At 43.8% G+C, this 16,676-nt stretch overlaps 1 protein-coding gene across 1 annotated transcript in view; it reads right to left on the minus strand.

Annotated features, from left to right (window-relative positions):
* Positions 1-16,676, minus strand: part of FASN (fatty acid synthase) — a 143,549-nt gene that overhangs the window by 83,260 nt on the left and 43,613 nt on the right. Inside the window, exons 2-6 of the mRNA XM_088474922.1 lie at positions 12,770-12,903; positions 12,117-12,269; positions 2,702-2,875; positions 2,419-2,619; positions 540-662 (exon numbers count right to left, since the gene is read on the minus strand). Of these exons, the coding sequence (XP_088331048.1) occupies positions 540-662; positions 2,419-2,619; positions 2,702-2,875; positions 12,117-12,269; positions 12,770-12,896 (778 nt within the window). The 5' untranslated portion in view covers positions 12,897-12,903. The remainder of the gene's footprint in view (positions 1-539; positions 663-2,418; positions 2,620-2,701; positions 2,876-12,116; positions 12,270-12,769; positions 12,904-16,676) is intronic.

The following is a 16,676-nucleotide window of genomic DNA, read 5'->3' on the forward strand; positions in this document are numbered from 1 at the left end:
TTTTTATAAAAAAATAGCTGCTGCAGCCCCCTGCAATCCTAAAAACACTTTTTAAATTTTCACCCCAACAATGATATGTCTTTTTCAGGGGGTATTAAGCTATATATATATTTTTTGCCTAATTTGTCATTATGGGGGTAGGTCTGCCCAAAGGGTTCTGAACCAAGTCCCCCCATTGTTAATAAAAAATAGGAATTTTCTACTTCTTTTCTCCTGCCTTTGAGTGGAGAAACTTTTTTGCCTGTTTTTGCCTATGGAGTTAAAGAAGAATATAAAATTATGTTGACCCTGACTCTGAAATTATCTATTTTCATTTGAACACTAGTTACATTTTTAAAGTAGGGTCCTCTGAAAAATAAAGAAGGTAAGCGTGATGACAGCTTTGGTACGCAGGGTGAGGAAGTATTTTAGGAACGGTTCCTTTAAGTTCCTTTCCACAGCTTAGACAAACTCACCTATGCAGTTCTATGTTACTGTGACTGATATCATAGGAACATAGACATATACAACTGAGAGTTGTCCTCTTTGAAGTTACCCACCTTGCTCTTTGTAGCCATCTGTATTGCTTCCAGCATTCACAATAGTAGCATAAACCCGTTTTGCCATAGACTTCTTAGTGACCAGGACAGCGCATGCAGCTTCAGAACGGCAATATCCATTTCCTTTTGAAAAGAGATGAAGGTGGGTCTGAGTGACAATATCGCAAACATTAGACAGAGACGTAATCCTACTATACAATGTCATTTTACATGTTTTCACTTGTATGCCTAAAATGCTTATACACCAAGCAAGGAAAACATTATTGCTCCTAATAACACTAGAAACTTATTTAACACCTTCAGGCCACATTTAGGGGCAAATTCAATTAGCCGCTGGACTTACCACAGGGTTTTAGCTTAGGCTAAGTGCCTGGAGTTATTCAATTATGTCCCACGTAAGCCAATGCAATTACTTCCCATGGTAAGACAGCAAGCTTTTTCAGAGGCACTAGGATTTCCGTCCACACCTCAGGAGAGGACAAGCAAAAATCCGTGTTCAGTGCACCATTGAGCTAAAATCCAACATGTGGGCTTGATTCAGCATTGGACTCTATTAAGATCACAGCTGCGATTACGCACGGAGGTCTGCTGCGAAAATATGGTCATGAATGCAATCGCAAAGTCGTCGCAGAGCCAGCATATAGACACCCACTACCACTATCTCACATCTGTACTTACCTTGCAGTCCTGCATATACATCGGGAACATCAAGTAACATCAGCCCCTTACACAGAATTACAGCAGTTCTGATCTGCCGCAGAAACTGCAAGTCTTTTTGAACACAGTGAGTAGTCAAGCTGTGTATGCCATCTCAGTGGCTAATTTATGCACGCCCAGGAAATGGCGTTCAAACGGACAGACACGCCTACATTTCTCTGACCACTCCCCCATCACCACCCCCAAACACTCACAGCCTGTCACTCACTCTGCGATGGCTTTTATTCTGCTTGAGCGATCGCATAGCAATTGCAATGCTAACTCACGGACGCGCGCCCTGCGTTGCATACGTATGCGCAGTATGCCCCATCGATCGGTCTGCGTACGCTGTTTTAATAGCAATCGCGCTGAATCAGGCCCTAAGTCCAGCGGCTAATTGAATCTGTCCCTTAGTGTCTGCCCTCACAAAGTTTTTACTAAATACATTGCTTTATCTTTCAGTGTTTTTCACCAAAGTCTTTATATTATCCAGACAGGATTGTTTAATTTGAGGCCACTGGATAGTGGTAAAAACTGCTTTGAGCACCTGTGATTTGCTTATATTACAATTTGAAACATAATGGAGCAGAACAAATGACTAAAATGTTTGTAGATTATATCATTTGTAATTCGAGAATATGAATTAAAGACATCTAAGCTAATTAAGTTGATAATTTCCTTTAATAGTGGTACAAAAATGGGACTAACATGTAACAAGAAGGCAGCCATACACCCTCCACTATTCCTAGTATGCAGTATTTAAATGAAGAGCCACTGTGACACATTCCCACTTCTCCAGTACAAACAGATGCCCCAGGAGCCTATATAATGGGAAGTGTAAAAATTACATTCTCATTTCCTAGAAACACTATCCTGGACTCTACTTAGAAAACGGGACAAATAGGAGCCCAAGCCAAGAGACAGCAGTCCTGGGGTGCACTGTCCATGGGGTAGCTGATACTCTAAGTTCATTTATTTATTTAATTACTTCGTTTCTTAAATTTTTCTGTGCTGAAAGCCTGGGGTGTCCAGTGCAGTAACTGAATCAGCTGTGTGCAGCATAAGAAGGAAATACCATTATTTCTCTATTAGGGGGTTTTCATGCAGGAGCCTTGTATAGAATAAACTGAAGTACAATCCAAATCCTATGAAGCATCATTGGCAACAGTCACTCCTTACTCACCTGAGGCATCAAAAGACTTGCAGGTTCCGTCCGGGCTCAGCATGCCCAGTTTCATGAACTGTACTGATGTGTTGGGTTTTAGAAGTAAGTTGACGCCCCCTACGACGGCTGCGTTGCACTGCCCATGGTAGATTGCTTTGTATGCATTTTCTAACGCCAACAAGCTAGAGGAGCATGCAGTGTCAATAGCCAAACTGGGGCCTAAAAACAGACAACATACCCACTGTTAAATGTATATATACATACAGTATATTTATATAAATACACCATAGTCAGTCCATACCTTTTAAATCAAAAAAGTATGAGATACGATTTGCAAACATGGCACGTTGGCATCCAGTCATGCTGTACCCGAGCAACTCTTCTGGATCCCGACTAAAGGCTTCACCCGCTTCTGATCCGCTAACACCTACCCAGACCCCGGTGTTTGTGCCACGTAGATCTGATGGGTTAATACCTAGATGAATAAAACAGGAATATCACAACAAGGGACCATTGTATAATATACAGTTTGGAGTTTTTATTACAAAATAACAACAAACAGTACATAAAGTGAACTAATAAACCTAACCTATACTATACACTGATTGGTAGAAAAGAACTATCCAGAGCTACATTAACCACCGTATCAACGCAAGACCTAAAGCTGTAATCTGTGATTCTATGCATTTCAAGACTTTCTGTCGGAAATCATATTTATTCTATGTATTATATAAAGAAAATAGGAGGAAGTCACTGAGAACCTAAAACAGAATTACAGTGGAGAATAGCTTATAACCAAATAGACGAAAAAAGAGGGGAATTGGTATAGTATGGTGTAATATATGTTGCTTTTTTTAAATGACTTAATATATTAAACGTAAAAAGTTCTGTTCTCAGAAATATATTCTAATACTAACAAAATAAATGAAAATTTCTAAATGTGCTAAAGATTAAAAATTGTGTTTTAAAATAAAATTGTTCCAATGTTACTATTGTGTGTATCCCTTATATTATGGTATATCACTGGCTTTCATATCTGTGCCAGATTACTATCATACATTAACACTGCCTTTCATACTGTATCTGTGCTAGATTAATATTATTATACTAATGTGGTAATTAGGTAATGATCTCTGGGCCTGATTCAGAGCCGCTCGTTCGCGGCCCCTCGTTCGTTCCGAGCGATGTTTGCACAACTGCGCATGCGTACGGATCGTAATATGCATGCGCGATCAAGTCAGTGCGGCCGAAAATCGTTTGTTCGCTAAATAGCGAATGCCTGCTATTTTGAGTGACAGGAGGAGGCGTATGTGGGTGGTAACAGGGGAAGGTGCTTGAAAACGGGGAGTGGAGATCCGAACGCAGGCATGCTTAAAGGTCAAAACGGGCGTTTTAAGGGTGTGCATAATTAATACAGCAGCGTCATTCACCACGTCACTTGGTTATTTTATAGTCAGAACTGCTCGCAAGATTGCGGTAGGAAAAACCAACCACAAGAATAGCGAGCAGTTCATACGCTGATGTACTCGATTAATCTAATAAATAGCGGACATGACGTAGGATGCAAGCGGCCAGGGGGCGTATTTTTCCAAAAAACTACCGCATGTTTTGTTCGCTCGTTCAGACCTAGAGGCGTGAACAGACCGCAAAAAGCGAACGGTTCATTTGAATAGCCACCCCTTTTTTCTGAACGAGCGAGCGCAAATAGCGTCCGGCTCTGAATGAAGCCCTCTGTTCCTTTGGGCATATAATTCAATTAATTGATACAGTGCATCCGGAAAGTATTCACAACGCTTAACTTTTTCCACATTTTGTTATGTTACAGCCTTATTCCAAAATGGAATAAATTCATTTTTGTCCTCAAAATTCTAAACACAATACCCCATAATGACAACGTGTAAAAAGTTTTTTTTTTAGATTTTTGCAAATTTAATTAAAAAAAAAAACAACAACTAAGAAATCACAAGTACATAAGTATTTACAGCCTTTGCTCAATACTTTGTTGATGCACCTTTGGCAGCAATTACAGCCTCAAGTCTTTTTGAATATGATGCCACAAGCTTGTCACACCTTTCTTTGGGCAGTTTCGCCCATTCCTCTTTGCAGCACCTCTCAAGCTCCATCAGGTTGGATGGGAAGCGTCAGTGCACAGCCATTTTCAGATCTCTCCAGAGATGTTCAATTGGATTCAAGTCTGGGCTCTGGCTGGGCCACTCAAGGACATTCACAGAGCTGTCCTGAAGCCACTCCTTTGATATCTTGGCTGTGTGCTTAGGGTCATTGTCCTGCTGAAAAATGAACCGTCGGCCCAGTTTGACGTCAAGAGCGCTCTGGAGCACGTTTTCATCTGGGATGTCTCTGTACATTGCTGCATTCACCTTTCCCTCTATCCTGAATAGTCTCCCAGTTCCTGCCGCTGAAAAGCATCCTCACAGCATGATGTTGCCACCACCATGCTTCACTGTTGGGATGGTATTGGCCTGGTTATAAGCGGTGCCTGGTTTCCTCCAAATATAACGCCTGGCATTCACGTGGGCTGCCATGTTCTTTTTACTAAGGCAATGGCTTCCGTCTGGCCACTCTACCATACAGGCCTGATTGGTGGATTGCTGCAGAGGGTTGACCTTCTGCACAGAGGAATGCTGTAGCTCTGACAGAGTGACCATCGGGTTCTTGATCACCTCCCTGACTAGGGCCCTTCTCCCCCCGATTGCTCAGATTAGACGGCCGGACAACCCTATGAAGAGTGTGGGACCTTATATAGACAGGTGTATGCCTTTCAAAATCATGTCCAATCAACTGAATTTACCACAGGTGGACTCCAATTAAGATGTAGGAACATCTCTAGGATGATCAGTGGAAACAGGATGCACCTGAGCTCAATTTTGAACTTCATGGCAAAGGCCGTGAATACTTAGGTACATGTGATTTCTTAGTGGGTTTTTTTTTATTAAATTTGCCAAAATCTCAAAAAAACTTCTTACACGTTGTCATTATCGGATATTGGACCTCATTCAGACCCGGTCGCGAGCGCTGAGTGCTCGCAACCGGGTCGATGATTAGGCCCTGCGCACGCGAGAAATTCTCTCGCTCTGGAGCTCACTACAAAAGGCGCGGCTGTTGATGTTGATCGACAGCTCGACCCGTTTTGTAGGCGTGGTGGGGGGGTGGTTTCACAAACGGAGGCGTTCCTTAAAGAACGCCTGCCGTTTTGTGGGCGGCCGCACTGACATCAGCAGTGATGTTAGTGGGGAGCTTCCTGCTCGATTAGAGCAGGAAGCTCCCTGGGGCTTGCGGTTGCCGAGACCCAACCTTAGGGTCTCGTCGCAAGCCCCGATGGTCGCGATGGCCTTGACCATCGCGACCATCACCCTGGTCGGTCGCTAAAGCTGTGGGTGGTAACCCACAGCTTAGCTAGCGTCCAGGAGGAGGCACTTGAAAAGTCAAGCGGCCGCCCTCATTCAGAGCGAGCGCTCACTTCTTGCGACCGCCTCTGAATGAGGGGCATTGTGTGTAGAATTTTGAGGGCAAAAATTTATTTATTCCATTTTGGAATAAGACTGTAACATAACAAAATGTGGAAAAAGTGAACTGTTGTGAATACTTTCCGGATGCACTGTATATCAGATATCAGTTTCTTTTGTTTCATATATGTGGAAAACACTTCCAAATTGTGTATTGCAGCGGTTCCCAAAGTGTGTGCCGCAGCTCCCAGGGGTCCCGTGGCACTGATGCACAGTTGCCACGGGTGGATGCTTTGCCCATCCCTACTTTAACAGCTAGTAAGCTGGTCAGGCCGCGCGCAGCCTCTCTAAGCAGCCTGTGGCCATTTACACACACAGCCGGCCCCATGCTGTGCTGCTGCTCCCGACTCTCACTGACTGTCATAGTCAGAGCCGTGTAGCTCCGCCCCCTCCTACTCTTCCTGGACTCTAGCAATTCTTTCCTCCTGCAGGCTGCGCCTCACAACGTGGCTCCTGTAATCTCCTCTGCCTTGGTCAGTGATATTCAGGGACACTGGGCTGTATTCAGAGGCGGCCGTACGGTCTACGACCGCACGGCCGCCTCGATGTTTGTCTAGTGCGCTTGCGCACGAGGGAGCCGGCTCCTTCGTGCGCATGCGTGAGACCAGCTACGACCGACAGCGCTGGTCGTAGCGGGTCTCTTTCCAAAGGGGGCGAGCTGTCGATGTTGACTGACAGCTCGCCCCGTTTGGAAGGCGGGCCAGGGGGGTGACAGCCCAAAAGGAGGCGTTCCCATGGGAACGCCTGCCGTTTGGGGGAGGCCCCACTGACATCACTAGTGATGTCAGTGGAGAGCTTCCGGCTCTGACAGAGCCAGAAGCTCTCCGGGGCTTACGACAAGTGAGACCCTACCCTAGGGTCTCGTCGTAAGCCCCGATGGTCGCGATGGTCAATGACCATCGTGACCATCACCCTAGCGGTCGTTAGAGCTGTGGGTGTTAACCCACAGCCTAACGACCGAAACAGAGGCGGCCGGTCAGGATGCAAGCGGCCGCCCAGTTTCTGAGCGACTGCTTGCATCCTCCGACCGCCTCTGAATGAGGCCCACAGTGTGTTTGAAGTTTTAAGGGAAGTGAAGATGTTATTTATTAAAATTTAATATATTTATTGTACCCCTATATTATATTAAGTTTTTAATTGTTAAATAATCTATATTTAGCACTGGCGTGGTGTGGGGTGGGTGTATTGCAGTCCTTGGTAAAGTTATTATTACATGGTTATAGATATTTTAAATAGAGATATAGGGCCTGATTCAGAGCCGCTTGTAAGCGGCCGCTCGTTCGCTCCGAGCGATGTTCGCACATCTGCGCATGTGTATGGGTCGTAATGCGCATGCGTCAACCAGTCAGTGCGGTCGGAATTCGTGTGCTTGCAAATAGTGAATGCCTCCTAATTTGAGTGACAGAATGAGGCGTTTGTGGGTGGTAACGGGGGAAGGTGCTTGAAAACGGGGAGTGGTTATCCGAATGCAGGCGTGCCAAACGGTCAAAACGGGCGTTTTAAGGGTGTGCATAATTAACAAAGCAGCGTCATCAACCACGTCACTTGGTTGTCTTTTAGCCTGAACTGTTCGCATGATTGCGGTAGGAAAATCCTACCACAAGCACTGCGAGCAGTTCAGATGCCTTTCGATGTATTCGATTAATCAAATAAATAGTGGAGATGACTTAGGATGCGAGCGGCCAGGGGACGTCTTTACAAAATAGCGAGCGCATGTTTCGTTCGCTCGCTCAGCCATAGAGGCGTCAACAGACCACAAAGAGCGAGCGCTCAATTTAAATAGCCGGACCCTTTTTCTGAACGAGCGAGCGCAAATAGCGTCCGGCTCTGAATCAAGCCGATAGTGCATGAAACTTACATAGAATCAGTAACAGTGGGGGAGAAGCAAGAAGGAGTAAGTGCCAAATGCCATAAAACCAGCGCTATTTGCCAGTTAAACATCAGCATATATGAAAGCAGATAATGTAGAGAAATATTACTTTTCTCTACGTTATCTGCAAACATCTAATGATTGTGATATCACCATACCATAGTATACAACAGAAAATCATTCAGATGTTATTAAAAAACCATATAAACGCACTTTTGTGCCTTATTTTTTTTCAAATATTGGCACAATTACCTCTTGCTGTTTGGTTTTCAATTTATTTATTTATGTCATTCTTTATAATGGCTACTTAGTTGGTACGATAGAATGTTAGTTTTTTTCTTTTGGCCTAGGGGTGCCGCGAAAAACCATAGCGATGTGCTCAAGATGAGCCGATGTGTACGATTTCCCTTGAAACTCTCCCCGGCAGCTCTGCACACGATCTCCACACGATCTGCACACAATTTGGTGTCCAATCTTCAAACGTTCTCTCCTGCATCCAGACTTTCACAGTGCATCGTGTCCTAGATTGTCAGATCTGCCCTACTGCACGGCAGATCTAAAGATGCGATGTGCGACCAGCGGGGACGCGCATCGCAGCGTGATCGTGATTTACTCTCAATTTGGCCATATTTTTACACAATCTGTCGTTCCACTGTTTCGCAATCGGCCAGATCGGGTAAAATATCGCCATGTGTGTGGCCAGCTTAAGGGTGCCTTGAAGTGAAAAAGTTTGAGAACCACTGGTGTATTGTATACTTGTTATAATAATATATATATGCATATCATAAATATATGAGTGTATTTCAATTTACAAATTAGCATAAAATTGGTTAAAGGTTCTTGAATTGAGCTGCTGCTTTCAGGCGTATTACTGGATTTAATTCTACTGTATGTTAATGCGTGCAGCCACCAATTCTATGCAAGTGACTTATATCATACACGCTAAAGCAATCTCTCGATAGATAGTATAATCCTATGGGATATAACCCTGTTATCAGGTTAATCCATGTGCTTCTGTTCCTTATCAGTCACAGAGAACTGTAAAATTGTGCTATAATTTATACGCATGTCATTTAGAGCTCTGGTTACTAGACAGTTGGTTTTCAAAACCAGCAATTATTAGCATTTTTTGCCATCAGAATTTATAAAACCAATACTCGGCTGGTTTTGCACTAAATAGTATTGCTATGTTAAATTAAAATAGACACATTGGGACTCAAAACACCAAAAACATAGGAGTAAATTGGGTTATTAAAAAAATGCCATTTGCGTGATATGAAGAACCGCAGTTATTTTAAAATGATGCGACTGTGAATATTATATACAATTTGTATTTTTTGTACTTTAAGCAAATAGGCAAGACATGCTAAAGTGACCTCTTTTTTTATTATAATTTATTTTCTAGGTTTGGCAAGTCTTGTAATGAAGAGTATGAGACATGCAGCAGGGGGAGGCAGCTATAACAGATACACCTCCTAGAGGGCATGTATGCAGTGGCTTCCCCTCTACATAGTACATAAGGAGCATGAAAATGTCCTTGCTGTACTGGAGCAACATCAACCTGCCCCTTCCCTCCCCTGTTCAGTCTTTCTCATATGCATAGAAGCATATGCACCCCCCTCTCATATGCATAGAAGCATATGCACCCCCCTCTCATATGCACCCCCCTCTCATATGCACCCCCCTCTCATATGCATAGAAGCATATGCACCCCCCTCTCATATGCATAGAAGCATATGCACCCCCCTCTCATATGCACCCCCCTCTCATATGCATAGAAGCATTTGCACCCCCCTCTCATATGCACCCCCCTCTCATATGCACCCCCCTTTTAATGTGGGTGCACAGTGTAGGAAAGTGCATCTTGCTCTTCCATGTGGGATTTACACCCAACTCTACATGAGCCCCAGTGTAATACGTGTGACTAGCCGCTGTTACTTAGCGGAGCCTGACAGACTGTTAGTTTTGGCAATTGATATGCAAGGTTGATAGCTGCCGGGGGTTTGCACTAAATATATGTGCAAACCTTGCTATCCCTATACTTGGGATCCTTCATTACTAGAAATAGGAAGTTAAACCTAGACTTTGAGATATTTTGCCTGTATATCACTAATTGAGTATTCATTAATACCAAAATTAAGTTATGTAAATCAAGTTTATTCAAAGTATTGATAAGAGCTTCAATATGATATTCTGGGAATATAATGCACTTGGTGAGCTTTTTCCAGGCTGAAACCCAAAATGCAAAATGGAGGGGGATTTAACATGTTACTCATATTTATGTCAAATTGCAAGGGTTAACTTCATAAATATAGTTATTGTGTAAAATTAGAAGCTGTCACATGTTTAGAACAGTCTGTTATTTACTATGTATTTTACATGCTATTTGTTTTATAGTCATACTCTTGTTAGTCCCAGTTTTATATGTCCATTGTTTCATTGATCACTTAAGATTTATTATAGATGGAAGTTTTTAAACATAGGGCCTCATCTATCAATGAGTTTTATCATATGCAACAAGTGATAAAACTCATTGTGTATGATGAATGGTGCTCCAGCCAATCAGCTCCCATCTGTCATTTTTCAAACAGATGACAGTTGGGAGATGATTGGCTGGAGCACTATTATCATACGCAACAAGCTTTATCACTCGTTGTGAATGATAAAACTCGTTGATAAATGAGGCCTAAATTTTGTTTATAGTAATATCCAATTCCAGTTTATTTATACAATGTATGGTCTTATCAAAGTCATAATGATTATGGACCTCATTCAGAGTAGGTCGTTGCAGCCGCACGGTCGTACGCCACCGATGTTTGCTAAACTGCGCATGCGTAAAGTTCACAATGCGCGTGTGCAAACTAGCTGTTACGATCAGAAATATCTCTCTCCTTGAACACAGCCAGGTCGGTAGTTTGAGTGACAAAATGAGGCGTTTGTGGGTGGTAACAGGGGAAGGTGCTTGAAAATGGGGGAGTGGAGATCCGAACGCAGGTGTGCCTAATTATGCGAACGGCGTTTTATGGGAGTGCATAATTAACAAAGTAGTGCCATAGCACACTTGACATGGGAGGTTTGTACACTGACCTGATCGTACTGCTTAAGAGAGGGTATGGTCAACTACGACCAGTTCCGATGGTTCCCGATGGTCTCGATTAATCCTTATATGGCCGGAGATGACGTGTAATGCGTACGAGAAGGGGGCGTATTTTTTGTCTTACGGCCGCATCCTCCCCTTGGTCGGCCAGCTAACGATCTGATCTTAAGGACGCAACTTGCAAGTGCATCATTTGCATATCCGGCCCCTTTTCCCTTACGACCGTGCGGCTGCAACGACCGACTCTGAATGAGGTCCTATGTCCTTAGATTATATGAACAGGTTATAATGTGGTGTCAGCCACTGCATTCCCAATTAGAGAATAACTTGTACATACAATTTCAAATGGATGTGCACAGCTCTATTATCAACTGCTTTCTTAATAATAACTTATATTGTTGTCAAATATCTAAAAATTAAGAAGAACAAATAAGTAAACTAAGATTTAAATCATATTGGCTTTCAAATAAATCAGTTGACCTAAATTCAATTTTATGACTGAACACATACAGTATATGGCTTTAACAATATAGTTAAAAGTAACATATTTTTTGATGAGTAACCCATCAGTAATAAGAATGGTCAGGTAATGGCCTGATGGGGAACACAATTTCACCGCAATCATTAAAAGACAGAAGAGCCTATTAGAGAAATGCTTTGAATAACACTATTACTATTAGGGGGAAATGTACCAAGTCTTGGAGAGAGATAAAGTGGAGGAGTTGCTCAAAGCAACCAATCAGCTTCTGTCATTTATCTAGCACAGTGGTTAGCAAACTTTCTGGAATTACGGCGCCCTAGAGTATCAGCATTGTTTTCACGGCACCCCTAAGCCAAAAGTTTGTTATTGAGAAATTCAGAAAAAATGTAGTAAATTAGTGAAGTGAAGTAGATTGTGCTTATCTGTCACCCTTAGGGTCAGTTAGGTGGTGGTGGCGGACAGGTTTGTGCTTCTGTTTGTCCACATATTTACATTACATTGACCATAAATAATTTGATTTCGTACTGGGCCACCAACCTGAGGCACCCCTGCAAGTGTCCCGAGGCACCCCAGGGTGCCATAGCGCACAGTTTGGGAACCACTGATCTAACACAGTCTTTGAAATGACAGTTAGGAGCTGATTGGTTGCTTTGAGCAACTTCTCTACTTTATCTTTCTCCAAGGCTTGATACATCCTACCCTCAGTCCCTTAAGTATACCATCCCCAACTCATAGTTACCTCACCTCCATCTACTATGGCCTCGTAGCACACTTCCAAAAGTAAACGTAACTGCGGATCCATAGTGTGAGCCTGCTTAGGATGAACACCGAAAAATGAGGCATCAAATTTGTTGATTTCTTTAAGCTTTCCATTTCTCTTTGGTAATCCATACAGTCCTGATGAATACAATGAAATAAATGATATACAGTATATAAAACGCCAATGAAAACAAGCAGGTTACTGATTCAGCGGAAATCCAAAAAAGAACTTATTTTTCTTCCTGAAATTGGATATCGGATACTGTATACTTTTTCTTATGTGAATACATCAAGAGCTACCTATATTACAAGTTGAAAATGTTACACTTTCAGTTTAATTCGTTACAAAGATGTATATTTGCATCAGGGGCGTCACTAGGTATTTGAAGGCCCCATAGCAAAAGTTTGTAAGCACCCCTATGTATTACCCAATTGTGAAAAATGTATATAACGCATGTAACTTTGACAAAGAAGATGGCCCCCCTCAGCTCTGGGCCCCATAACACCTGCACCCCTTGCACCTATGGTAGTTATGCCCATGATTTACATCCTCCTCCTGCTTTTTTGTAGGACACAGGGAAATGCACCATTCATACAGCCCTCCCATTAATCCGAGTCTAATAAAGTAAGCTACTTACCTGGTTTCCACCTTCTGTCATCCTCTGTTACCATGTCCACTCCTCCTATGAGGTTTTCCCAGAATTCCTGCAGATTGTCTGATTCCGGCAGCCTCCCCGCTATTCCTGCTATCACTATGTCCTCCATGTTCACTCTGTGGGTACCAAGGTTTAGTCAGTCACTTATGAAACACAATAAGCGCCACATTGTAAATGAGATGTTACCCCATAAATTATTAGCATTGATATTTAGTAATATCATAGATATCTATGATTAACCAGTGATATGACTTCAGTAACACCATGTAATGCCATGGCAGAGCTTATGGGTACAAGCTGTCTGATTATAATACGGTGTGAGTGAGCAGCTGCAGAGTTAGAAATTACAAAACAAATGGAACCCTGGGCAACAATAGAAAAGCATTCATTAGCTATTGTTACAGTATGTAGCAGTAACCTTCCCTCACTGCCTCATGGAGCCTGCCTTGCTGACTGTATACGCCTGCACAGCAGCTTCCTGGTTCAGTTTCAGTTCAGTAAACAGTTAGCATGGTCCAGAAGCACTAACAGTATCTCCTCCATACTTGCCTACTTTTGAAAAAGCATTTCAGGGAGATTGTGAAAGCAATAACTATGAACGCGGCGGTAAAGTGGGCGTGTACCGCTACACCTGAGAGGCGTGTCATAAAACTGACTTACATCCAAATGTAAACGACCCCAAAAGCAGTTAGTAAGATCTAATTTTTTATGAAAACACACTGATACATTACAGAAAATGCATGTAGCCATAGGGATCACTGTGCCTTATAACCAATGCAGGGAAATGATACTAATGATCCCATTTGAATGTAAATATCTCTGTTTATTTTTATATAACAGCTTCATAATGGGGGTAAGGTAGAATCAGAGAGATAGCTAGGTTCTTCAGGGAGACAGAGAGACAGCTACTGTTTCAAGAAGGCTCCCTGACAATCAAGAAGCGTTGGCAAGTATGATTCACAGGTATGTCCAATATATATGATGGCTGCACATTGATACATAGATGATAACCAATCTGGGGATGTAGTCAGGATTCTGACGGTCACAATACCTGACAGATTCCGACAGTGAGTATTAAGCCGCATACACACTAGACCAGGGCTTGACAAATCCTGGGGGCCAGGTCGCCATGTCAACCAGATTTTGCTGCCTGGCTACCAGATTTTGCAAGGAGGGCAGAAGTAAACCTTTGTCAGCCCCAGTGCAGATTAGTGTCTGTAGTACTGCAGTGGTCATTTCATGCACAGGGGTGCATGTGCTGAGAGTCACCTGCGCTGGCTGTCCGTCTTGGCCTGCGCTGGCTTCTCCTGTACATCCCATCCTGCACTGACTCCTCCTCTCCGTCCTGGGCCTGCGCTGACTCAGCCTCTCCATCCCGGGCCTGCTGTGACTCCTGCTGTCTGTCCCAGTCTGTGCTTATGCTCCTGTACGTCCCGGCTGTCTGCTGTACTCCGGCTGCATAGAGCTTTCCGGTAAGATGGTTTATGCATACCTCCCAACATGACCCTCTCCAGGAGGGACACAATGCTCTGGTCCTGGACTTCCCTGGTAAGAGGTGGGGCTGCAGCGCAGTTCAAAATTCAAATAGGGGAGCCACACCAACTGTCATTTCACACACTGCCACACATCACTGGCTGGGACTCACTGGCAGTTGGTGTGACTCCCCTATTTGAATTTTGGACTGTACTGCAGCCCCACCTCTGGAGCCTCCACCAATCATAAATTACCAGGGAAGTCCAGGACCAGAACATTGTGTCCCTCCTGGAGAGGGTCATGTTCGGAGGTATGGTTTATGTGTGGCCAGGGATTGCGGAGATAGAGGGATAGTGGTGTGACCACGAGGGGGGCGGCATGGCTGCGGAGGAGTGGTATGTCAGCAGGTACCCCCCTAGTTGTGTGGCAATTGGGGGGGGGGGTTAGCTGCTCAGTAATGTGACCGTGAGGGGGTGGGGGGAGGTGTGGGTTGTTTGCCCGGGGGGATGCTGCACAGTAATGTTGTCGCAGTGTGGTGGTTTGCCTGGGGGTACCCTCTCAGTAGTGTGGCTGTGGGGGTTGGTTGCCTGGGGAGGTAGGTGCTCAGGAATGTGGCCCAGGGGGAGCTGTGCAGAGAAGTGAGAAGGCCTCCGTTTTACTATATCCATTCAACTGTGTACATTTTGTGGGCTAGTATAGTGTGTATAACAGTTGCATAACACACAGAGCTGTGCTCCTCACTCACTCCTGTAATTTTTTTGGGAGGACGGCGGTCTGGTTCCTACACTTTCATCCTGGCTCCTAGATTGTAGAAAAATTAGTCAAGCCCTGCACTAGACGATAAAATGAACGATATGTACTGAACGATAACGATATAGTTGTCGTTCATTATGTTCAATAGTTAACGATGTCTTCCATCGCCCAAACTTGCAAGTCAATCTGACGATATCATCAGATACTGCATGTTCAGGGATGTGGCGGGGTGACGTCACTGAACGATATCGTTAATGATATCGTTCAGTGTGTATGCTCAATGTTGTTCCCGACATTGAGCCTGGCAGTTCCAGGAATAGCACTGACGATATCGCTCATGGAACATATCGTCTAGTGTGTATCCGCCTTTAGGGTTAGGCACTAAAGGGAGGGTTAGACTGCGGTAGGGGACGGTTAGGGTTAGGCTGCGGGAGGGGATGGTTAGAGTTAGGCTGCGGGAGGGGACGGTTAGGGTTAGGCTGCAGGAGTGGATGGTTAGGCTGTGGGAGGGGACAGTTAGGGTTAGACTGCGGGAGGGGATGGTTAGGCTGCGGGAGGGGATGGTTAGGGTTAGGCTGTGGGATGGTATGGTTAGGGTTAGGCTGTGGGAGGGGACTGTTAGGGTTAGGCTGTGGGAGGTGTGGGTTAGGGATAGGGCTAGGATTGGGATTAGCAATTCAATTCAATTGTTGCTCTGTCTGAGCGAGATAGCCACCAGTGCAGGCATTTCTGCTCGCACCCTCAGGAGGGTACGAGCAAAAATATGCAAGAAACCCATGGTTACGGCAACCTAACCGCAGTTAGCTTGCCCTAACCATGACTTTAGACAGGTTTATCCATTTTACACGGCCAAACCCAGTCTAATAGGGCATGAAGAGGGCGATAATTAATGAGCACCCAGAACAATTGAATTTCAAACTGGGCGCTCATTAATTATCGCCGCCCACGTAACAACTGAATAGCCCGCGCTGACCCCTTTGCACTATTAAATATGTTTTGTTTCCTTATTTCAATGTTCACCATTTTAAAACTGTAATATAATACATATGCAGCACTAGTCACACCTCTTTTCCATGAAACCCAACCAGATTTTCAGTAGGCTATGCCCCTTTGGCCTCTGATTTGTCTTGGGAGTAATAATCTATTCACTGAAGAAATTTCAGCAACTGAGGCAAATCAAGAATTTTGGAGAAAGAGATTTCAAATATGAGATGTATATTAGTATTGTATGTTATCATATTTTTGAAACATAGTAATTTTATGGTTTTCACACACATAATATATACCCTCCATCCCTCTAGGGTGTAAGCACTCATGAGCAGGGTGCTTTCTACCTTAATTCTCATGTATGTGCACTTTAACTTTTATCTATTTTATATTTGATGGGCCAATTCCACCTGGAAATCAACACCTGGAAGCGGTTGATCTGGCTGTATTTTAGCAAGCTCACAAGGCAAGGGTTTTATATGCCAAACAAGGCCCATCCCTGCAGAACTCCTGCTCAGACCTTTAGATGCACTGGACGACCTGATAGAGCCTCCTAGTGCCAGTTAGCTAAACAAAGGAAGCTCAACTCACAAGGTATCAACAAAAGAGACAATGTTGGTTTTAGGTGTAATTTATGTAGGCTAGTCATCAATGGCGTAAGTTCACCCCAGACGCC

This window comes from Taudactylus pleione, unplaced genomic scaffold (assembly GCF_031769625.1).
Source record: "Taudactylus pleione unplaced genomic scaffold, aTauple2 ptg000016l, whole genome shotgun sequence".
NCBI classification, from domain to species: Eukaryota; Metazoa; Chordata; class Amphibia; order Anura; family Myobatrachidae; genus Taudactylus; species Taudactylus pleione.